Raw genomic sequence first — 24,712 nt, forward strand, 5'->3', positions numbered from 1 at the left:
AGCTGTCTTGCCTAATTAGACAATTCTGTTTATTTATTTGGCAGATGCTTTTATCCAAAGCGATGTACAACTGTTAACCTACTGAGGATATTGTGATCCGTTGGGGAAACCGGAGTACCCGGAGAAATCCCACGCATGCATGGGGGGAACATGCAACTCCACTCAGAAAGGTTGTAACCGGATTTCGAACCTGCAACCTTCTTACTGTGAGGCAACAAAGGTAACACCTGTGCTACCATGCAGCAGATTAATAATGTACTGAGTAGTGTTAATTAAGTGTCAATTTGTTTATTATTTATTAATAACAGACTGAGTAACATTTATAAAGGGCCTGTTTGTTGATTAATGTTTAATAATATACTGAGTAATGTTAATAAAGGGTCAGTTTGTTTATTATTGATTAATAATGCACTGAGTAGTGTTAATAAAGTGTCAATTTGTTTATTATTGATTAATAATGCACTGAGCAATGACTAACAAAGAGTCTGTTTGTTTATTAATGAAAGAAATAAAAAAGATTAAATAACAGCGATGACAGATAACTGAGTACTTAGAGGACTTGGACTTCCAGCATGACTATAATAGTATTAATAGTTCCCCTATGCGTGTGTGATCAACACGATGCAATAATAATAAAACAATGAGATTAAATCTAAAGACACTCACTGCAGGCATCTGGAGGCTCTGCAGAAGTTTACATAGCTGATCTTATTACTGGATCAGAAAACTGTGCTTTAAATGTGTCGGCTTAAATATAAAACATGCTGTTTTGTTTGTTAAGATGCTGTTTTAAGCATTTCTGATGCTGATTAAAGACAGCTGTCACACTGAGGTTACCTTTTTGTTATTTGGGACTTCGTCCATAAAAGAACAGATCTGAAAGAGGGGTCACTCACTGACTGTCTCCACAATGTCGGTGAAGAAGCCGTAGGGTACGAGCGGCTCTGGGAGCTCGCGGAAAAAAAGTTTCAAAGCTCCCGTAATGACATGGATGTCATCCCACCTGACGCTGTCGTCCAGATTCAGCTTCTCTTCTGAGGGATGGGGATGAGAGGGGCAGAAGAGGGGGGGGGGGGGGGAAACAATTAATACGGCAAATTAAATCTAAACGTATCCTTAAAAAAAGTGAACGAGTTTAAATGGCATAATTTAACATGAACATAGTGTGAGTTTACATGAAGGCTTGTAGATGCAAGAAGAAGATAGAATAAAAGATGTGAGGAAACACCCACGCATGCACACTTCAGACAAGCCTGACTGATGCTTCTCAAATTAGATCAAAGAGCTCAAAAAAGAGATTTAATTTAATTAGATATCGTATCGATACATTAATAGTGCAAGGAAGCACGAGCTCCTATCCTAAAATGAGAAACATCAAAGACAATGCTGTGGGATCAGAGAGACCCTGGAGCTGACGGTTCCCTGCTCCGTCCACTTGGTGGCACCAGCATACCGCGCGAGGACTGGCTGTACAACCTGCTGCATGTTATTACATCAGAAAACTTGAAGCACAAAGAGCCTGAAGGGACACGCGCATCAAGCAAACGGTCTCACAACAACAACAGAGAATAAAAGCAGAATGCTGCTTGGTGCCGGCCTGCGCGGCGGCGCGGCTCTGACACTCAGCTCTGTGGGTGGGCATTCTGTGGACCTTTGGACTGAGGTGTTCAGATTCTGCAGCATATGATGCACAGGAAAACAAAAGCAGGCTGAGTAAGAAGTAAAAGCTTTTGCTTTCATCGTCTGCCTCTGAATCTACCTTGAACCAACTCCGCTGGGAACATGAAACGGCCGTCAGTGGTCAGCGCCCGTTCTGCAAAAACCAACAGTTACAAAAAAAGGGTCTTTTTCTGCTGCGTTTGCTTTATCAGAACAAATTTTAGGAGATTTCAGAGCGGGAGTGGGCTGTGAATGGAGTTTTGTTCAATCAAATAGCCTCAAATGGTGACTATGATCATTTTAAGGCAGCTGAAAAAGAGAAATCAGATCAAATTTCCCCCAAGCTTCCAATAACAGGTTGTTTTCACTTCGCTTTGCTGAGAATTAATATAATTATCATTTCTTTTTGCCTCTCCTCCGCTTCATGCTCACCATGATCAACCAGAAAGCGAAGTTTCTGAATCACAGCCAGGTTTCCCGAAACCCTGTAGATACCGTCAGTCTCCAGTCCTGCAACACATCACAGAGAGCCGGTTAGACGGGGAGCATCTTCACTCCTCAGTTCCAAAAGACAAATTCTTAATTTAGTTCTCACATGATTAAACATTTACACTTTTATGAAATGGTATCATCAGATTTGAGCCCAGTCTGAGCTGAGTGGATTGTTCTGCTGGACACAGCAGCCACATATTCTGGGAATCAATAATTCATGGTGCCAAGGAAGCTGTTGCGTAAGTCCCCAAAGATGTGACACAAAGTGGAGCAAAAGCACAGGTTCGGTACTTTTGGTCAGCTAAACATATACATATATTTTTTTTTCTCTGTCTATTTTCTTCCTTTATTTTTATGTACTGTTTTTTTAATAAGTTCAAAATAAAGATTCAATCAAAAATATATATCTATATCTATATCTATATCTATCTATATCTATCTATATCTATATATATATATCTATCTATATATATATATATATATATATATATATATATATATATATATACAAAATAGCTTTTTGCATGATTGCATTAATTCTATAAAGAACCTCCTACACAAGTGTCAATAAAAGATGTAAAGTGAAATTGTACTCATTATAAATATTCTGTTTGTAAAAGAGAAATAAAACAAAATTTTAGAATTACTGTGCTCTTATTTTGAAAAAAAAAATCTAAACCTTTTTTTTATTGATTAAATCAGGTGAATTTTGTCTAAATTAAAGATTCCACAGTCTTTGGAGTGAGAACAAAACAGAAATGTAATGATTTTTTCTTAATCATCTGACACGTTAAATTACAGATATCACTGAAGATTAAAACAGGCTTTACGTAGTTAATTGTTCTTCAATTATTCAAGAGAATAAAACATATTTATGTTTAAAAACATTGTAAAAGTTATTATTACAGAGGGAATACTCTTGCTAATGTCCCATTACTCCTAAATGTGAGTGCCTTACCCTTAAAGCTCATTTCTGGCCATCTTCATGCAATCAAAGCTAGTTTTAAAGTCACAAATTCAGATTTTTTTCTCTGCACATTTAATATCTATCGCTGCATTCTTTCTACACAAATCAATTGTCTCTCATTTATCTCTCCTTGGCAGGCAACTGTCAAGATTTTTTTTCCCTTTCTTGTTGTTTTTGCTGGACCATTAAGAGGATTTTCAGAAACAACAAATCTGTGAGAGCAGCGAGTTCAGGCGTGCTGTCAGCTGATGCTCAGAACAGGTTTGAGAGGAATTTCTCCAGCATTCACGTGGAGCTGAGATCACGTCAGCAGGAGGTACCAGCGACTGTACCTCTGCTCTCCACAGCCTCGGTGCACAACCTGACGAAGCGAGGGACGGTGCTCTTCTCTCTCTCACAGAGCATCTCTAGACGGCAGCCAAACACCTGATCTGAGGGGCAAAGACAGATGGACACAAAACACAGCTTTTGGTTATTATAGCAGATTTTAATATGTAATTTAAGAACGACAAGCTGAAGGTAATCATTGTGTGTTGATTCTGGGACAAAGCCTTCAGGTAGCATACATGTAAGCTCTCACTGAATGATGCAATGCAGCTCATCCACTGTAAACTACAGTGATCCCTCGTTTATCGCGGTAGATGCGTTCCAGACCTGGCCGCGATAGGTGAAAATCCGCGAAGTAGGGACACCATATTTACAGTACAGTACTATATTGAATTATCATATGATCACATTCTCTTTTTGTGGGTAAAACTCAAGAAAAAAAATTTGACTTGTTTTTTTTGTAGTTTTATTACAAAAAGTGCATTTTATGATGAAATTGATGAAAAAAACAGGAATTTCTTGATATTTCGCATAGAAAAATACCGCGAATCGGCGAATTTCCCTTGAATAAGGCTCCAAAGAAAAAATCCGCGAAGTCGTGAATCCGCGATAAACGAACCGCGAAGTAGCGAGGGATCACTGTACAAGGTTGTCCAGACAGCTCCAACGTTGCTTTTAGATGTCAGGTTATTCGTCACAATAATAAAAAGGGAAATGATGTCCTATGTGAGGCCACACCTCCAATAATCTCACGGTAAGATTGTAGCACATAATTTTCCCATCCTCAACCAGTCATGTTGCTAAAGTCTGTCAGCAACCCATAAAGCATGTGCGTGCCGAGCTGTTAAACGAAACTCCACGAGTTTCCTGATCTATATGTAAATGCTAGATCTGACTTAAAAACATTAAATAAAAGACAGACTTGTTACGGGAAATCAACACGCTCAAATTTTAGAAAACTAATCTAAAATGAGTGGATTTCTGATGCATCTAAGCTTTTAATATGGTTCAAATTCCTGCCAATGATGGTGTTTTACTGCAGCGGTTATCCCCAACACGTATACACACACTAAATGTAATCATTTACAAACTTTACACTGACACAGAGTCATAACTTTTATGGAGTATACCTTAGAGTGTGTTATTGGGATTTTATAAATGTAGTTTTTTAAAAAATAAAATCTTACTAATCTCACAAACTCTGCACAGACGAGCTTGTGGGGACCTCCTTGGGGGTCCCCGACCCTAGTTAGGGAACCACTGTCTTAAGGGACAAACAATTTATGATCAGCAAGTGTGAAACTACTTCATATCAGAAATTCTAGCTATGCTTTGAGCCATGTCTCATTTAATTTGATTTCAATCCTGGTTTGTGTCGTCATCTGAGTATGAACTCATCAGCTTTAGGTTTATTCAAGTATCAACATCACAGATGCTGTTTAAATAAAATCAGGTTAAAATTGCTAGGATGGCAACCAAACCCGGAAATAGACCTGTAGCGTATTTAGATTGAGGATTTTTGCAGCATGCTTACGGTAATTGGCAAACTAGTGAGAAAAGAAAACCAAAAAATACAGAAAAGAAAAGATAAACAACATCGGGAATTAATCCTCATTTGATGACTGAAACAGTAAAATTGGTTCAATTTCTTGTGATGAGGACAAAAAATGATCATGAAGCTCAGCGTGCAGACCCACTATGATCTAAATAAACATGCAACTGATCAGAGCTTCAACTTAAGTTTAAAGTCGTTACGACAAACACAAGAAATAAAACAAAATAGGGTTCAGTTTACTTAACTAATTTAGTTTAGATTAATAACTTTGTTGTTGCATTTTTTACATTCTTGTATTAACTTTGCTGCAATAATTATATTAACAGTATAAGTTATTAAGTTATTTATTAGACCATTTCTATTTTTTATAATTTCAATTTTTTTTTCTTAATCAGATAAAATAATTTATATGTGTTAGTTAAAGAGCTTGCTCATAATAAGCCAAGGTTTAATGTTTTTTTCCAACAGATTTTATATTAATAAACATGCCCTTTGTTAGTTATTTATTTATGTATTCATTAATTTATTGTTGCAGTACTACAGGCGCTTCCGTCTCAGGACCATAAGTCTGCGGATGATCTAAAGTTCAAAAACAAAACCAAGAGAAGTTTGGTTTCCTCTGATAGAACCTGAATTGCAGTTTGTTAAAAGGTTATTAAAGAATTTTTACCAGATAACAAAACAATATTACTGCCCACTCTAGCTTTAAGAGAGATGAATAAATTATGTTTTATTGGTAGAGTGAAAAAAATAAACTTACTAAACAGATGAGGAGGATTGCATCACATATTCACCAGGGAACGTCACATCACTGCAGGATAAATGCCGACATTTCCTGCCTGCCTCAAAAACTTTAATCTATTTCACTTAAATGGCACAATTAATATGAATAAATCATTTTTAAAATTCCTCTGAATGGAGGACGGCCCTGTAACAATGCTTCACCACAGCCGGTCTCACCTTTAATGAGCCCTTTCTCCTGCAGGGCCTGCAGAGGAGGTCTCCTCAGGATCAGCTTCTTCAGCCGAGTCTTCACTCTTTTCCTTTCCGTGTTTTCCAGGTTGGACACGGAGCGAGGGACTGCAGAGGGAGGAGTAGAGGGGGCATCGGGGAGGGAAGACAAGGAAGAGGAGGTCAGTGCGGGAAGTTCGACTGTGGGGCAGAGGAGGAGATGATGGGGAATGGTGGTGAGAATGAAAAGCGGGAGGGCCGGATGACGACGGAGGTGAGACAGCACCGACGGTGGGATTATCTGCCACGAGGGCTGAGCTAGAATATAAGTAGGTTGGATGGAGGAGATGATGGAGGGATGGAATGAGCCTGTGAAGACGTTTGGAGAGAAGAGTGAAGGTGAAAGAGAAGATGTGAGCTGGAGACGAGGGAGGGGGTGACATGAAGGAAGTCAATGTGAGGTGGTGACTACTTACAGGAACCTCGCCTCTCATCCTCGTCGCTGCTGTGGTCCAACATCTCCACGCTGCCCGCTTTCCTCAGAGAGAACTGAAGGACATTGTCCAGCGGATTTTCACGATCCTAGGAAGTACAAAGGACCAAAAAAGTTTAACAGGAAATGATCTGTGAGGACAAGAGGAAGAACAGCTCTTTGAGGAAATTTAGGAACATTCCAATGACTCTGAAAGTTTCGCAGCAATTGTTAACTGATCCGATCCAGCTGTTCTGCTCATCTGAGTAATCAGACATGAACCCTCTCAGGCTCAAAATAAGTTTTGATAAAAGGACGAACAACTAAGTCCTGCAGGGGTACTTCTGAGTTAAAAAATGCTCATGAAGGAGAAGTGTTGGGAACGTTACTTTAAAAAGTAATTAGTTATAGTTACTGATTACTTTGTCAAAAAAGTAACTCAGTTACTAACTGAGTTACGAGATTATAAAAGTAACTAATTACCAAGAAAAATAACTACTTAAGTTACTTTTTTTTATTAAAGAATGCAAGAAAAATGGGTTAATTGAACATACTTAATTTACTATAAATTACTACAATAGTGAAATATAAATGAGTAATGACTGGAACATAATAAAATGTATGTCCAAATGTTTTTATAAACCTGAATAATTTAAATAAATAAGAACTTAACAGGAGGAACTACTAACAGGAACATTACACTTATCTAGACTATTAAAAGGTCACTGTGTGATATTTAACAAGACCCCAATCAATCAAAAATTTAAAATTGCAAATAGAAACACCTGTAAAGGTTCCCGAGCCTTTAAATGGTCTCTCGGTCTAGTTAAATTACAGAAATGAATGTAATTTTGCACAGTATTTTAATTTTTCCAGCTTCACATAATTGTCTATTAGTAGCATTGCTGTTGCTGCTAATCTAGTAATGGTTACATAAATAAATAAAATCCTTTAAAATGACACTAGAAGAGGCACAAGCCTGATGGAGGACTTAAATGTGTAACTTGGGTCAGACCCAACCACAGAAGAGCTGAAGCTGGGTGGTAAACACACACAGGTAGTTCTAATAGCACCTGAGCACCATGACGTCTGAGACTGATGCATCAGTGTTACAGCGGGACTAAAGACATGATCAGAAACAGGTTACAGCTAGATGATCTAGGAAGGTAGAAGATCGTGGCGTCTGAGCGGTGAACAGGTGAGCGGACCTTCGGGACGTCCCGCTGTCATGCTAAGAAGGGCATGGCTGCAGATCCACCCCTGCAGCCGTAGAATATTCATCACGTCTTCCTCGTTCTTCACGGGCCGTGATGCACTTGGATGAAAACATCTACCTCTTTAGCTCCTGATCAGCTGATGACAGCTTCAACACACCGCACAGCTTAACGCACGCATTTTCTTATCAGTAACAGAAACGTTTTGATAAAAGAAGACTGTAATTAATTAGTTTGCTCGTTACTGAAAGAAATATTGTTTAAGTAACACGGTTATTTTAAATTATGATTATTCCCATCACTGCTCTGTTGGGTCTACAGCATGCAGTGACGGTGAGAACACTGAGGGTCTCCGCCCACCCGGCCAATCATCATCATGTTTGTAAGTGCGTTACCGACACCTCTCTCTCCCTGGCTGCAGCTGAAGTGTGGCGGTCAGAAAGCCTCACACTGTTGCTCAACGTTCGACAAGCACATAGTAACGCACAACCTTCCGTCCCCAGTAACGGCGTTGCAACAGTGGGAAAAGTAATTAATTAAATTATTCCGTTACCTAAAAAAGAACGCCGTTAATAACGCCATTAAGGCGTTAATCCCAACACTGATGTGGAGTAACCAGGTTTTAACGTTGCAAATCTGCAACGCCTGCCTCCAGAGGGTTCAGGATATTTGTCACCAGCAGGGCCAGGGGTCTCCATAAACAAAATCTGGAGTATCTTTGTGGAGACAAAAGAACCTTACAGATGGTCCACATTAAGTGAATATCCTGCCATAACTTAATAAATGATTCTTAGAAAACAAGAAGATACCTGATGAAACAAAGACTGGATCAGCAGGAAACCATCCAAATGGTTAATCAGAAATGATTTAGTGCTCATGAACATCGATGTTCAAAAAACGAGATTTCTGGGTTAGGGCGTCATCGATGTCATGAGGAAAAAAAAAGTGTCTTATTATTGACCAAGTTCACTCCTTTTTTCAACACAATTGCAGTGGTCTCTAGTAGAAATGAATGTCTTGAGTAGAATTTGTGGTGAAAAAAACTGGCACTGTTTCGGGAAGTAGGTTAGCCAGATTGAGAGATGAGCTTCACACAACAGTACATTTGCAGTGGTCTCTAAGGGGCCCAGGGCAGCTGTGGCTACATCGTAGCTCGTCACGATCACCACCTGCATGTGAATGTGTGTGTGAATGGGTAGATGACTGTGTTGTGAAGTGCCTTGGGGGGTTGTAGAACCCTAAGAAGGTGCTATTCAAATATAGGCCATTTACATCTTCACAAATAACACAAGCCTGAACGACTTTTGCCAAGTTGTGGACTTGCTAATGCTAATAGTTAGCTTCTAGTAGCTGGGATGTGCTCTGTCTCCTGGATGCTACATCAACAACAGCCTTTCCCGTTGCGAGCCAAGATGAGTCCATGAAGGATAACTTAACATTTTGATGTGCAAATGTCACCGGCTTTTCTAATCTGTGTTTCCTTGTCTGTTTTCTATCAGCGGCCAATGCAGGAATGTGACGACCCTCGTCCCCTCGGTCCGTCCTCTCATCCTAGCCTGAGCCTTTTGTCCCCGCTGCACGGGATCCAGCACCAGGGACAGCGCCAGGAGCGGCCAGCTCACACTCTCCAGCGCTCCAGCGCCCTTTCAGGACCTCGGAGAGAGGCACGCCAGCAGAGACAGCAGCTGATCTTCATCAGCGATCAAGCAGCTCCCAGCTCTTTAAAAGGAGGAACGCAACAGACATCGAGGAGATCCTGGAGTAGCCAGAGATTCTCCTTTAGCTCACGGACACTTTAGCGACCGTTACCAGACAGGTTTAAGGCTGTTTACACCGTTCCTGCTGGGTTTAAGGTTATTGATAGAGATCCAGGAGTAGCCTGAGATTCTCCCTCGCTCATTTATGTTTAGGTTCTCTACTAAGGATCCAGGATTAGCCTGGGTACCTTCTGAGTGTGTTTTCACACACCTTGTTAAGGGTTAAGCCTTTGTGGTGTTTTTCTTTTTATCCCCATAGGACTTTTGAGCCGGGGATATTTTGCGTTTTGGCAGAAAAACTTTGTCATAAGCAGTGAGACTGCTTATGTTGTAGTTTATTATTACGAAGCCTTATTTATGCCGTTTACCCACGGACACCTTATGTTAATAAATCCTTTTGTTTTTACTCGAACCTCCTCGTCCTTTATCCTCACACACACTTTTACACCTATTTTCTTGTGTTAGTCCCCTCATCCTCCTAGACCTGCAGAGAGGGGGCGTAACATAATGGGGGCTCGTCCGGGATTTATTTGAGTTATAAATAATTGGAACTTAATCTAAGTCTGCCCGGTAATAAAGAAATAGGTTGTGCGCCGCGTTTTTTTTTCCCATTGCGCTTAAGTGTATGTTAAGTACCCTGGGACTCTTTCATTTTGGTGGTTTCACTCTCTGGATTTTAGCTCTTCCCAGGTGAGCTCTATAATAATTATGTTTTCTTTAAAGGAGTTTCTGCGTGCACCGTCGCGGGAAGCGCTCGAGGCCTGCCGCAAGAGCGATCTGGTGGAGGTGGCTGAGCACCTTGATCTCCATGGCACCCGCACAATGACGAAACAGGTTCTAAAAGAGACAGTTATTGCTGCCTTGGAAAACTTGAACTTGTTGCCTGCAAAAGGGACTGGAGATCTTCCTGTCCTTTCCCCGCGTGCGGATGACGCCGCAAGCCATGAGAACGGAGCAGGACCATCTTCGGCGGCACCCGAGGAGACGGCTCCCGGCTACCAGACCCCGCCGGCTCACAGTAAGACCCCTTCTTCACCACTAACTTTGCCCAAGTCTGATCCTGTATCACCAGCTTCTACTCCGAGTTCGCTGGAGCGTTTTAACCTACGTCTGAAAGTCCGAATGGCTCGGCTAAAGTATGAGGCCGAGGAAAAGGAGAAGCGCCGTCTGATGGAGATGGAGCTGGAGATCCGCAGAATGGATCTGGAAGCCGACACTCAGATCAAGCTAAAAAGACTTGAGCTGGAAGCCCAGGCTTGGAGACAAGCCGAGATTTCCCAACAAAATGACCCACATGTTGACACGCACAAGGTTGTGACAGAACCCGACACCACAAGAGAAGAAACTACCCCTGGAATAAAACAGAGACTGGACATAAGTAAATGCATTGTGTTGGTGCCACCTTTTCGGGAGTTTGAGGTGGACAGCTACTTCCAGATATTTGAGCGCATTGCTGCAGCTCTTGAGTGGCCTCGTGACGTGTGGGCGTTGATCCTCCAGTGCAAGCTCACCGGAAAAGCCCAGGAGGTAATGTCTTCTTTGTCCCTTTCTGACAGTTTAGATTACGAATGTGTGAAAAGTGCAGTGTTAACTGCTTATGAACTGGTCCCAGAAGCATACCGACAAAGATTCCGAGCATTAACCAATAAACAGCCACATCAGACGTTTGTCGAGTTCGCCAGAGAAAAGCTTTTATTATTTGAAAAGTGGGTTGCAGCATCAAAAGTGTCTTCTTTTACTGAGCTGAAGGAATTAATCCTGTTAGAGGAGTTCAAGAGATGTTTACCGGAGCGCACCGTTTTATACTTGAATGAACAAAAGGTAGCGACTTTGTCTTCTGCAGCTTTGTTGGCGGATGAATATTCATTAACGCACCGCGTTAGCGGCGAACTGCCACCCAGAGATGCCAGACGGCCTCCTATGATGAGGCCTGCTCACAGCGGTTCGGTAAACGCCCACCAGCCAAGATGTGTTTACTGTCATCGGTCTGGGCATGTAGTAAAAGACTGTTACAAATTAAAAAGGAAAAACGAACGGAAAACCTCCCCCTCACGTGAGGTTGGTTTTATAACGAAAAACAAGCAGGTCGTGACAGAGATAAACGACTGTTTTCAACCATTTTTGTCCAAAGGTGTGGTTCAGCTAAATGAGTCAAGTTCTGACCAAGCTCCAGTTATCATCTTGCGCGATACTGGGGCATCACAAACGCTCATAACTAGCGATGTCATGATTTTTAACGAGAGCAGTGCAACGGGCGTGTCAGTTCTGCTGAACGGAATAAATGGTGAGCCGATTTCTCGGCCGTTACACCGAGTCTTTCTTTCTTGCGAGCTAGCCAGAGGTTATTTTGATGTGGCGGTTTGCCCATCTTTGCCGATCGCTGGAGTAAATCTCCTGCTCGGAAACGATGTTGCTGGAGGAAATGTGGTCCCTCCATTCCAAGTTTTAAACGACCCGTGCTCAGACACCAGTTCGTGCGTTAAGGAGCAGCCAGGAATTTATCCTGCATGTGTCATAACCCGTGCCCAGGCACGTAAACAGGAGGAAACCTTACAGTTATCCTCTCTCTTTGATGATGGACACAATAAAGAGGACCATCACGTCCACGACCACAATGCGGACATTACCGCCGACACCGAGGATGAAGACGTGTCGCTCACGTCGGGGTGTCTGCCTTTACCCCGGATGACCTTAGGAGAGGAGCAACGTCGTGATGACAGCTTGAAGAAATTTTTTCAGGATATTAAGAATCCTGATGGGGAAAAGTCCGGTTATTTTCTACAGAATGACGTGCTAATGAGATTTTGGAACAATCCTGCCGCCCAAGGAGCACCTTGGGGTACTATTAATCAGATTGTAATTCCCACAAGGTACCGAAATAAAGTTGTGAGTTTAGCTCATGAAAGTCAGTGGGCAGGACACTTAGGCATCCGGAAAACGTACCAGATAATTTTGGAGCATTTCTTTTGGCCTGGCATGAAGAGGGACGTAGCTGAATATTGTAAGCGTTGCCATGTCTGTCAAATTTCTGGAAAACCAAATCAGCTGCCTGCTCCAGCCCCTCTCCATCCGATTCCTGTAATCGGGAATCCTTTTGACACCATTGTGGTGGATTGTGTAGGTCCATTGCCCAGAAGTAAATCTGGTAAGAAATACCTGTTAACCATAATGTGCACATCCACCCGTTTTCCAGAAGCTTTTCCGTTATCCACCATAACAGCTAAAACTGTCACCCGGGCTTTAACCCAGTATTTCTCATTGTTTGGGTTACCCCGTGTTCTACAAACCGATCAGGGAACCAACTTTAAGTCAGAGCTGTTTAGGAAGGTGGCCCAAACACTGGGTATCCACCACGTGGTATCTTCTGCTTATCACCCAGAAAGCCAAGGCGCTTTAGAACGCTGGCACCAAACTTTTAAAAGCATGCTGAAAAAGTACTGTTTAAGTTCAGGAAATCAGTGGGATGAAGGAGTTCCCTTTCTGTTGTTTGCCGCCCGAGAGGCTCCCCAGGATTCTTTGGGGTTTAGCCCGGCTCAATTAGTGTTCGGACACACACCTCGGGGCCCCCTTAAAGCTCTCAAGGAACAGTTTCTGAGAGTCCAGGAGTCTAAAAAGGAAAAGATCAATCAATACCTCAAGAAATTTCTGTGGCGAATAAAACATGCAAATAAACTGGCTAGGGAGAACTTGGAGATAACTCAAAAGAAGATGAAAAGGCAGTTTGATCGAAAAGCTGTAGCCAGGGAGCTCCACCCCGGTGATCAGGTTTTAATATTGAATCCTTTGGTTGGCACTAGCTTATCAGCTAGATTCGATGGACCATTTGAAGTGCTGGGAAAAATAAACAGTACTACCTATAGCATTTCCACTCCTCATCGTCGCCGTAAGTCCAGGGCTTGTCATATTAACATGCTTAAGCTGTACCATTCCCCTCAGGTTTCACCATCAGAGGTTTCTGAAGCTGCGGTGTGCGCAGCCGCATCCTTCACTCCTATTCCCGAGGAGGACATCCACCTAAAGTTAAAACCTGTTGTTGGCCCCCGACTCGCTAACTCTTTAACTTTGGCCCAGCTACCAGATATCCTGGACCACTTGAATGACGACAGGAAACACGAACTGATGAGTCTGATACAAGAGTACTCTTGCCTCTTTTCAGATGTACCTTCTCGAACCACTGCGGTTAGTCACGACGTCGTTGTGGTAACATCTCAACCCATAAAACAACACCCATACCGAGCTAATACGGTAAAACGTGAATTGTTAGAGCAGGAAACGCGTTATTTGTTGGAACATGGCTTGGCCGTACCCAGTTGCAGTCCGTGGAGCTCGCCCTGCTTAATTGAGAAGAAGCCGGATGGCTCTTCCCGCTTCATAACTGATTATCGAAAGGTAAACTCTGTTACAGTGCCAGATGCATATCCCTTGCCCAGAGTAGATGACTGTATTGACAGAATAGGAGATGCATCCTTTATAACGAAAATAGATCTACTCAAAGGTTACTGGCAGGTGCCTTTAACAACTGCTGCCTCCGAAATCTCTGCCTTTGTAACTCCGGACGCATTCCTGCAATACACAGTTATGCCATTTGGAATGCGAAATGCCCCGGCAACCTTTCAAAGAATGATGAGCTCAATAACTTCTGGTTTATCGAACTGCACTGTATATCTTGATGATATCGTTGTCCACACCTCCACTTGGGAAGCCCACATTGAGGGTCTGCGGGCCCTTTTTCAGCGTTTAGCTGATGCTCGACTCACCATTAACCTGGCTAAAAGTGAGTTCGTTAAAGCCACGGTCCAGTTTCTGGGAAAAGAGGTTGGCCATGGGAAAGTAAAAATGTTAGCAGACAAAATACAGGCCATCACAGAGTTCCCCAAGCCAAAAACGCGTAGGGAATTGAGACGCTTCATTGGAATGGCTGGCTACTACCGCTGTTTTTGTAAGAATTTCGCCAGTGTAGTTTCCCCATTAACCAATCTTTTGAGTCCAAAGGTTCCGTTTACCTGGGATGAAAGTGCGCAAAAGGCGTTTGACTCCTGTAAGGTTTTACTTTGTAGTAACCCTGTTTTAAAAGCCCCTGACTTGTCCAGACCATTTAAACTCGAGACTGATGCAAGCCATGTAGGGGTTGTGGCCGTGTTACTACAAGAAGACGATGCAGGGATTGACCACCCAGTTGCCTACTACTCACGGAAATTTGCCACATACCAATTAAACTACTCCACAGTGGAAAAAGAAACCTTGGCTCTATTGCTGGCTTTGCAGCATTTTGAAGTGTACGTTGGCTCCAGCAACGGGCCCCTAATTGTTTTTACAGACCATAACCCTCTGGTTTTCCTTTCCAGAATGTTTAACAAGAACCAGAGATTAATGAGATGGGCCCTCCTGCTCCAAGACCACAACTTAGACATCCGGCACAAGAAGGGAGCTGACAATGTGGTTGCGGATTGCCTGTCTCGTGGTTTTGTAGAATAGTGCCTTTCTTTTATTCTATGGATATTACAGATAAACTTAAACAAAGCGGTGAGTTCCCAGGTAGGTTTTAAAGGTATACCCCCTTTGGGGTATGTCCTGTTTGTTTTTTTTATTAGTGTTGTGTGTCGCGGCTAGTGTTGGTGTCCTTTTGGGCACCATCTCGGGAGCACCCCAGGAGGAAAAGGGGCCGGCTTGGCCACCCCTCTTCCTTGCTGGTTAGTATGTTTTCTTCGGAAAACATGTGCTTAATCTGCCCGCCTGCAATCACATGAAGCCTAGACTGAAGTTTTTTAGAGAAGAAATGTTAGGCAGTCAGTGGGGACTCATCCGTTTTTTTTTTTTTTGTCAACCTGAAATGAATCCTAGATTTGTTCTCCATAGGCATTGTTTTTTTTTCTCTGAGTTGGTTTTTAGAGCTTGTTCTTTAAGAAAGACAATCCTTTTTAATGACTGTCTTTCTTAGCTGTTTAGGGGGAGGCTGTGACGACCCTCGTCCCCTCGGTCCGTCCTCTCATCCTAGCCTGAGCCTTTTGTCCCCGCTGCACGGGATCCAGCACCAGGGACAGCGCCAGGAGCGGCCAGCTCACACTCTCCAGCGCTCCAGCGCCCTTTCAGGACCTCGGAGAGAGGCACGCCAGCAGAGACAGCAGCTGATCTTCATCAGCGATCAAGCAGCTCCCAGCTCTTTAAAAGGAGGAACGCAACAGACATCGAGGAGATCCTGGAGTAGCCAGAGATTCTCCTTTAGCTCACGGACACTTTAGCGACCGTTACCAGACAGGTTTAAGGCTGTTTACACCGTTCCTGCTGGGTTTAAGGTTATTGATAGAGATCCAGGAGTAGCCTGAGATTCTCCCTCGCTCATTTATGTTTAGGTTCTCTACTAAGGATCCAGGATTAGCCTGGGTACCTTCTGAGTGTGTTTTCACACACCTTGTTAAGGGTTAAGCCTTTGTGGTGTTTTTCTTTTTATCCCCATAGGACTTTTGAGCCGGGGATATTTTGCGTTTTGGCAGAAAAACTTTGTCATAAGCAGTGAGACTGCTTATGTTGTAGTTTATTATTACGAAGCCTTATTTATGCCGTTTACCCACGGACACCTTATGTTAATAAATCCTTTTGTTTTTACTCGAACCTCCTCGTCCTTTATCCTCACACACACTTTTACACCTATTTTCTTGTGTTAGTCCCCTCATCCTCCTAGACCTGCAGAGAGGGGGCGTAACAAGGAAATAGGGGTAGAAGTGTTATGACTCTCATTTTTCAGCCTTCATTCAGCTCACCTGGTCCCCTCACCAAGCTCCTGACAAGCCCTGTTTCCCTGGCAACCACCATCAACTCCATTCATCTCACCTGTTCCTGTAATCGGCTTCATCCTCTTCACCTGCTCCTGACTCCTCAGCTCATCTCACTCACCTGCTTCCCCTGCTATAAAAGATCCATTCAGCTACCCAGTCTCTGCCAGATTATTGAAGACTTCGCGCCAGTAAATTCTCCAGCACTCCAACCTCTGCCTGTACCATAGATCCTGACCTTGTTTCTGTTCCTTGACCAACCCTAGTGCCTGCTCCCTTCCTGGATTGTTTTCTCTGCCTCTGACTACCTGGATTCTCGACCTCAACCCATTCTCTGGATTCTGCCTCCTGCCTGCTCATTGTAGCATTCACGGATCTATCTGGTTTTGACCCTCGCCTCCTCTCCTACTCTGTCTCCAGCCTTGCCCACCTGGTAACTCCACGATAAATAAAAGACTTTTTTTTTATATACTTTAACTTTGTTTGGCGTCATTACGGGTCTTCTGAGTTCAGCTCATGACAGAATAATCTGGCCAAAAGTCTGACCTGACGCTGACACAGCACTTGGGAGTATTGTTTTTTTCTTCATACCTGTCATGGAATATCTCACGCTCCTGGAATTCATGGATATAGAGAAGGAGCAGGAGTCACCGTTCTGGGGAACGCGGCTGGCCATCAAGCCACTGCCACGCAGAGATCCCACTCCTCCGTCCAGGCCTGCTGCAGCCATCTTGCGCAGCGGGTTTCTGACAACGCAACAGTGGCAGTCCCAGAGACCTTCTACTAGTTCATGGCCTTCACAGACACAAGGTTTTGCAGCTACGCAGCTCAAGCCTCAAGTCCCTCCGTCCCGTCCACGTCCAGTGGTGGTCCCAGGGGGCACACCGCGTCCATGTCCAGTGGTGGTCCCAGGAGGCGCACCGCATCCACGTCCAGTGGTGGTCCCAGGAGACGCACCGTGTCCACGTACAACGGTGGTCCCAGGAGTCTCACCGCACCCACGCTCAGTGGGGTTCCTACTTCCGCCTTTTGAAGAGGCTCCGCCTGCCCCAGTCCAGCGGTGGTCCCAGGGGGCGGATCGCATCCACGTCCAGTGGTGGTCCCAGAGGCCGTACCACATCCTCGTCCAGCTGAGATTCCACCTTCGTCTGTCCGAGAGGCTCTGCCTGTCCAGGTCCAGCGGTAGTTCCCGGGGTCGCATCGCATCCATGTCCAGCGGTGGTCCCAGGATCTGCACCACATCCATGTCCAGCAGGGGTCCCACCTCCGTCTGTCCGAGGGGCTCCGTCTCTCCTGTCCCAGCGGTGGTCCCGAAGGTCGCACCGCATCCTGTCCCAGCGGTGGTCCCGGAGATCGCACCGCATCCTGTCCCAGCGGTGGTCCCGGAGGTCGCACCGCTTCCTATCCCAGCGGTGGTCCCGGAGGACGCATTGCATCCTGCTTCGGCGGTGATCCCAGAGGACGCATCGCATCCTGTCCAGGTCCAGCGGTGGTCCCGGAGGACGCATCGCATCCTGCTTCGGCGGTGGTCCCGGAGGACGCATCTCATCCTGCCTCGGCGGTGGTCCCGGAGGACGCATCGCATCCTGCCTCGGCGGAGGTCCCGGAGGACGCATCGCATCCTGCCTCGGCGGTGGTCCCAGAGGACGCATCACATCCTGCTTCGGCGATGGTCCTGGAGGATGCATCGCATCCTGCTTCGGCGATTGTCCCGGAGGACACACAGGCTCCTGTACAGCCCGTCCAAGAGGCTCCAGTCCTTCCTGTTCCCAAGCCGGAGGTTCCTGTTCCAGAGTCGACATCCACGTCTCAAGTCTCGGAGTCGACGTCCACGTCTCAAGTCTCGGAGTCAACGTCCACGTCTCAAGTCTCGGAGTCGACGTCCCCGTCTCAAGTCTCGGAGTTGACGTCCCAAGTGTTCCAGTCTCAAGAGTCCCCGTCCCCAGTGTTCCAGTCTCAAGAGTCCCCACAAGTGTTCCGTCTCAAGAGTCCCCACAAGTGTTCCGGTCTCAAGAGTCCCCACAAGTGTTCCGGTCTCAAGAGTCCCCACAAGTGTTCCGGTCTCAAGAGTCCCCACAAGTGTTCCGGTCTCAAGTGTCCCCACAAGTGTCTACGTCCCCACCAGTCCCAGAGTCTACATCCCCACCAGTCCCAGAGTCTACGTCCCCACCAGTCCCAGAGTCTACGTCCCCACCAGTCCCAGAGTTCCCTCTGTCCCCTCAGTCTCTAGTATCCCCTCTTAGCCCAGAGTCCCCTCAGTGTCTTAGCCTTAGTCCAGTGTCCCCTCTTAGTCGTCCTCTTTTAGTGTCCCCTCTTGGTCCTCGTCCTCTAGTGTCCCCTCAGTGCCTTAGCCAAGAGTCCCCTCGTAGTCGTAGTCCAGAGTTCCCTCTGTCCCCTCAGTCTCCAGAGTCCCCTCATAGTCGTAGTCCAGAGTCCCCTCTGTCCCCTCAGTCTCCAGAGTTCCCTCGTAGTCCAGTGTCCCCTCTTAGTCGTAGTCCAGTGTCCCCTCTGTCCCCTCAGTCTCCAGAGTTTCCTCGTAGTCCAGTGTCCCCTCTTAGTCGTAGTCCAGTGTCCCCTCTTAGTCCAGTGTCCCCTCTTAGTCTTAGCCCAGTGTCCCCTCTTAGTCCAGTGTCCCCTCTTAGTCGCAGTTCAGTGTTCCCTCTTAGTCGTAGTCCAGTGTCCCCTCTTAGTCGTAGTCCAGTGTCCTCTCTGTACCCTCAGTCTCCAGAGTCCCCTCTTAGTCGTAGTCCAGTGTCCCCTCTTAGTCGTGGTCCAGTGTCCCCTCTTAGTCTTAGTCCAGAGTCCCCTCTTAGTCCTCGTCCTCTAGTGTCCTCTATCCCCAGACTCCCGCAGTCCTGGCTCCTGGTTCCCCGTCGCCGGCCCCCAGACTCCCACAGTCCCGGCTCCTGGTTCCCCGTCGCCGGCCCCCCAGACTCTTCAAATTAAATGTGTTTACTGTAAAACCAGTATTTGTCTGCTTACTACTTTCAAATAGCTCAGTTATTTGAACAAAATTAAATAACACACAGATTTTTAAATGCAAATTATAAGAACATTTTTGTTCATTTGCTACTCCTGTAAAGGTAAAAATCAACAGCCAGAATACCACTGGTAAGATGTCAGCTAATTACAAAAGACGCTAATGAGCCAGTGAATTTAGTCTGTTTATAAATCATCTGGTGTTAAAACCAAAATAAAGAATTGAAGCAAGGATGATAAAAGTCTGACTGTTTGCAAACTAAACTTTAAAGGGGGAATCCATTTGAACTACTAAGAGAAAAGTGGGGGGTTGTAAATTAGTTGGTACGTGTGTGTGTGTGCGTGTGTGTGTGTGTGTGTGTGTGTGTGTGTGTGTGTGTGTGTGTGTGTGTGTGTGTGTGTGTGTGTGTGTGTGTGTGTGTTTTACCAGCTTGTCAATGACATTCTTGAGGGTGTCGTACCACTCTTTGATAATAATGTCATTTTCTGACTGAAGCAGGAACTCGTTGCCGGTGACAGTTCTCAACTAAAGATAAAAATAGACATTTTTTGTGTGTTAATGTGTTGCATAATGAATAATGAATAATAATAATAATAATAATAATAATAATAATAATAATAATATATTTTTCCAATTCATTAATTTCCTTCATGTGGGTGGCATTGACCTCACTCTTATTATGAAAGTCAGCTTTCCTAATCATGATAAGCACTTAAAAAAGGATGGAAAAATCTCAAAATAAGCACAGAATTTTTTGGGGGAAAAAATGAAAATAAATTATTTAGGGTTTTACAATGGCTGCTCGATATTTTAAACTTTTTATTTTTTTGTACCTTAAAAACATTTTTCTTGCTGGACAGCTCATTGGCCCAGTTCAGGTGCGCTCCTCTTAAATCCACGCTGCTCTCGGGACGACTATTTCCTGGTTTCTGAGTTGGATCAACACAAGCACAAAACACATTTCTTATTTTCTCAGTGGTCCATTGACACACTCGACCCATATTTGTGTCTAAAAGTAGATTAAAAAAAATAAAAACAGGTATAGAGCTCTAATTCTGCCTCATCTCGTCTGAATCTATTGACCTCAACATAAACCTACACATGAGAAATGACATGTGTGCTACTTTTCTAAAAGACCAGTTATAAGTCAGAGAATGAAAATATTTTTTGAAAGTGCCAATCCTTTTAAAATGATGCACACAATTTCAAATGTGGGTTTCAAAAAATATCCACAATTCAGTAAAACCTCCAATATTCAAAATGTTAGCCATGGCAGTTGGATAATTGCTCTAAAAACAAAACTTTGGCTTATTTGAATTATTTTGAAAGCTATTTTTATTACTGGAACATTATTGTATCGCTTGTGGGCTGTTTGCGTGAGCTCTTACCCAGCTGGAAGGTGTTTGTGATTTTGGATCTTTAAAGAAAACCAAACTGTTTCCGACTAAAACCACCCAGGAAGGGCTCCAGTTTTTCCTGCAACCCCACAAAAACACACAATCTGTATAGTGGTCATGGTGGCTTTGGTCTTAATCTGCGCGCGTGCGTGCGCGCGCGCGCACACACGCGCACACACGCACACACACACGCACGCACACACGCACACACGCGCACACACACACACACACACACACACACACACACACACACACACACACACACACACACACACACACACACACACACACACACACACACACACAGCTTCACCTCAGCTTTCTGCCTCCTTCTGCAATCTTTGTTTTGTTCAAGAGGCCTGCTTTTTCCAGCTCCTAGAACAAAAACACTCATTACTATTACTGACTTATATTTTCCCACTCATGCTGTGACTTGAAAAAGGTGGAGATGGCTGGAATATACCGACGTCTATGAGGACATATTTGTCCTTACGTACAGTTTGTTTCTCTGGGTTATGTACTGCATCCAAGCCATTTAACTTGACGGTTGCATCATTCAAAAACTAGGAGGAGGGGAGCTGCTCTGAGATCTCCCACTGCGGTATGGCCCAATTTGAGATGCGAGAGATTTATTACTTACTTTGAAGCTTTACTATTAGTTTTAAATACAGTAGTTTATAATAAAGAGGAACGAAATGGAAGGGAGATTTCCCGTCAGAAAGATATCTGAGCTAATTTAAGGATGGCTTGATGGGGAGACAGTGTACTGTAGACTGTAAAAAAAAAAAGAAAATGGGACAATTGTTGGAGGTGGGTCATTTGCTGCTTTTAAAAACCAAACTGAATTGATTTCGTCTATAAAATTTGCAGGCAGACTAAAACATTAAACATATCTAGTTAATAAATTTAACCTGCCTTTGATCACAAAGAAAGCACACACAGAAAATATTAAAACACTTTGGAATTGTTTTGTTGGATGCAGCATCTCAGGAGAACCTTGATGAGTTAAAGGGGAAAAGCATGCGAGCAAGGTTCGAATTATGGGTGAGCTAGGGTGGGCCCGGCTCCCTCGAAATGGTAAATGGCCATAATCACCCATTCACACACACGCTGGTGGGGGTGAGCTAGGATGTAGCCACAGCTGCCCTGCGGCGCACTAACAGAAGTGAGGTCTGCCGCACACAGGCGCCACCGGTCCCTCCGACCACCACCAGCAGGCAAGGTGGATTAAGTGTCTTGCTCAAGGACACAACAGCAGCATTCTCTGGTTGGAGCTGGAATCAAACCTGCAACCTTATGGACAACCCACTATACCACCTGAGCTACCGTTGTCCCGAAAGGGTGATGGGCTCCCCTGGAAGTCTTCAATTGACACACCCACGGGGACACAAAATGACACCCCCCGTGTGCACTGGACTTGCGGCATTCTCACAGACAGGCCCAGATTTTCACATGAGCTTACCTGAGCTGCAGCCCCTGTCCCCGATCCAACAATTCTTTTTTATTTTGTGAATGAAAAACATCAGAATGCCCAAATTTTACCATTTGCTAGCAAGATGCTATCCTGTACCTGAGCACTTCTGGGGGAGCCCCGTGAGTCACGGGGCTCCCCCAGAAGCCTGTGTGTGATTCCAGACCTGCGTGTAAGGTGAATATAACCTCAACTGTGAAGAAATAATTTCACCATCTGCTACTTTTTTTTTAATGCAACATCTTTCTCACCGGTGTGCCGACTTCACTGTCTGGAGAACTCTGAGGAGACGGCGGGTTTACAACAATCGTTTTGCAGGAATAATCTCTGTGCTGCTGAACCAGCTGCAAAACAAAAACAGAACATCATCTGTGGTGCTCAATTATCTGTGGGAATTTGTGTCCACTTATGTCCTATTTCTTTGAGCATAAAAAGTGTGTTTGATTCTCTGAGTAAACATTGCTCGCAGTTAATGAGCTTGTGCACTTGTGTACATGTTTGTGCATAGTCAGGAGGTGGTTACCTTGCCATTCTCAGGCAGAATCATCGACTGTGAGTGGCTGAGTTGCAGCTTGGTGTCATGCAGGGATGAGGAGTTAAGGCGCTGGGTTGTTGCATTAGTGAATGCCATCGTGCTCAGGGTGTCAGAGGAGATGGCACGCTGCATGCTCTTTAAGGTTAAAGGTTTGGGTGGCAAACAACAGACAAACGAGACCAAAAATAAAATAACATATGATGAGGTAATAGTTTTGATTGTGTCTTTTTAACTATTAATGTTGCATTCAGTATGATAATTCACAACTTGATTGAATGTGGCAATGGGTTAAGGAAACAGAACCAGCCTGGCTCCAATTTCCCTCTGGGATCAATAAAGTATTTTTCAATTGAATTGAATTGAATTGAAGTCAAATTTACGCAGTCGTGGTGTTCCACAGGGTTATGTGCTTGTGCCAATATAATTTATTTTTTATATTCTTATTTTGGTTCATGTCAGGTGACAGCAGGATATTTTTATTGTTATGCAGTTATGAAGCTTGACTATTTACATCTCAATGATAGAAGATCTGCCCCTAAATCATGAGAAAACACATTACCTCAGTCCCACAATAACCCACTTTTTAATAAGGGTGACTTTGCTTTGCTCTTTTAGTACTACTGTGTAAGAATAACAGGAAACGTTGAGTATTAAATCCAGGAACAAACAGATCTATGAAGTTTATCAGATTTGAGCAGGTTGCACTCAGGGTCTGACTGCCGTTGTTCTCACAGCCAAATCTACAGATAGAAGCATCATGATAGCACAAACATGTCAGAGGGAAGAACGTTTCCTCAGAGAGAGCTGAAGATCTCCGCGAATGAAAAACAAAGACATATGTTCAGATTCCAAATCAGTAACAGACATTTTCCTAAACCAGCATTACCATTTACTTAAAAAAAATAAAAATAAAACAAAGAAACTGATCCTTGATTTAATTTCTGGCCGATTGGGTGGATTTGGCTCTCTCCTAACAAGGAGAGTGGGACATTTTGAATGTGTAGCACTTTTGTTAAATTGTTCTGTAATTTAAAAATCTGATTGTACAGAAGAACATGACAGTTTATTAGTAGAACAATGTCTAATACTCATCACTGGAAGCAACGAGGGATTATATTTTTCCTGACACACCTGCCCTCTTTTTGGGAAGACATAATTCCAGCAGAAACCTGTTTTCTTTTACCCTTTTCCTCAACTAGGACAAAGATATGTCCGCTCTCAAGAGACAGTAAATATTGCATGCTGAATGCATGTTGCAAACAGCAGGTATTTAAATAAATACGGGTAGGGTTTTCTTTAAATATATGCATAAGACCTCATTTAAATAAAAGGGATATGTGAATTATACAGAGATGTAAAAACCTGACATGCATTCTCAAATAGACATGCAGTCCAGCTTTAATCTATTTTGTTCTTTAACCTTCACTTTAAGCTGGCTGTCCTCTTTTAGAGTATAGCTGAACAACTAGTCCATACAATCTTTGCATTTCTTCCAGGTTTGTTGTAATTTCTGACTGGAAATGTTGCAGGAAGAAATTATCTCTCTAGGTTCAGCCACTCACCATCTGCAATAAAATGCAGCATCTGATTTATTATTCTTCATCTTATGTAGAAAGCTACAAAGGTTCAGCTCGATCGTATAATAAAAAATGTATAGTTGCACCTTTTTGATTTTTGGGCCATCTCCACCCTAATTATCTCAGAGTACAGGTGTATTGTGTTTTTTGAAGGCTTAAGAAGTAGGGAGAAGGAGACAGCCTTTGTAGAATCAAGACAAGATGAGTGAAAGTCCACGCTGACCGAGTTTGATTCTGTTAGATGTGTCTTAAAGAGACCTTTAAACCTTAACTATACATGTTATGAACTGTATAATAAACTAAATTACAAATGTTTCAGTTGCATCTCTTTCACATTCACATCTGCTTCACAACCCGATTTATTATCAATGTCTAAAATCCCATGCATACTGTAGATGATAAAACCATTCATCCAGTGGGCATCTAGACCTAACCCTTAACATCAACAAATGATGACAAGCTGATTTACTAAGGTGGTATAGAGGGAGACAAAGACATGCACGGTGCAAGAATCAGAATTTCCATGCAAATGTTTTACATTTCTAGTTCCTTACATATACATACAACTCTGTATGACTGCAGACACAT

At 43.7% G+C, this 24,712-nt stretch overlaps 1 protein-coding gene across 6 annotated transcripts in view; it reads right to left on the reverse strand.

Annotated features, from left to right (window-relative positions):
- Positions 1-24,712, reverse strand: part of arhgap9 (Rho GTPase activating protein 9) — a 61,708-nt gene that overhangs the window by 6,022 nt on the left and 30,974 nt on the right. For 2 of the 6 annotated variants that reach the window (XM_015959143.3, XM_054752264.2), the window contains 12 exons: positions 22,536-22,682; positions 22,264-22,356; positions 20,855-20,916; positions 20,533-20,620; positions 19,978-20,073; positions 19,571-19,669; positions 6,428-6,533; positions 5,961-6,080; positions 3,451-3,549; positions 2,092-2,169; positions 1,760-1,813; positions 897-1,034 (listed from right to left, as the gene is read on the reverse strand). In XM_015959143.3, the coding sequence (XP_015814629.3) occupies positions 897-1,034; positions 1,760-1,813; positions 2,092-2,169; positions 3,451-3,549; positions 5,961-6,080; positions 6,428-6,533; positions 19,571-19,669; positions 19,978-20,073; positions 20,533-20,620; positions 20,855-20,916; positions 22,264-22,356; positions 22,536-22,682 (1,180 nt within the window). The remainder of the gene's footprint in view (positions 1-896; positions 1,035-1,759; positions 1,814-2,091; positions 2,170-3,450; positions 3,550-5,960; positions 6,081-6,427; positions 6,534-19,570; positions 19,670-19,977; positions 20,074-20,532; positions 20,621-20,854; positions 20,917-22,263; positions 22,357-22,535; positions 22,683-24,712) is intronic. The other 4 variants (XM_015959147.3, XM_015959146.3, XM_015959148.3 and 1 more) reach the window with 4 other exon arrangements.

The sequence above is a fragment of the Nothobranchius furzeri genome, chromosome 3 (assembly GCF_043380555.1).
Source record: "Nothobranchius furzeri strain GRZ-AD chromosome 3, NfurGRZ-RIMD1, whole genome shotgun sequence".
Lineage (NCBI taxonomy): Eukaryota > Metazoa > Chordata > Actinopteri > Cyprinodontiformes > Nothobranchiidae > Nothobranchius > Nothobranchius furzeri.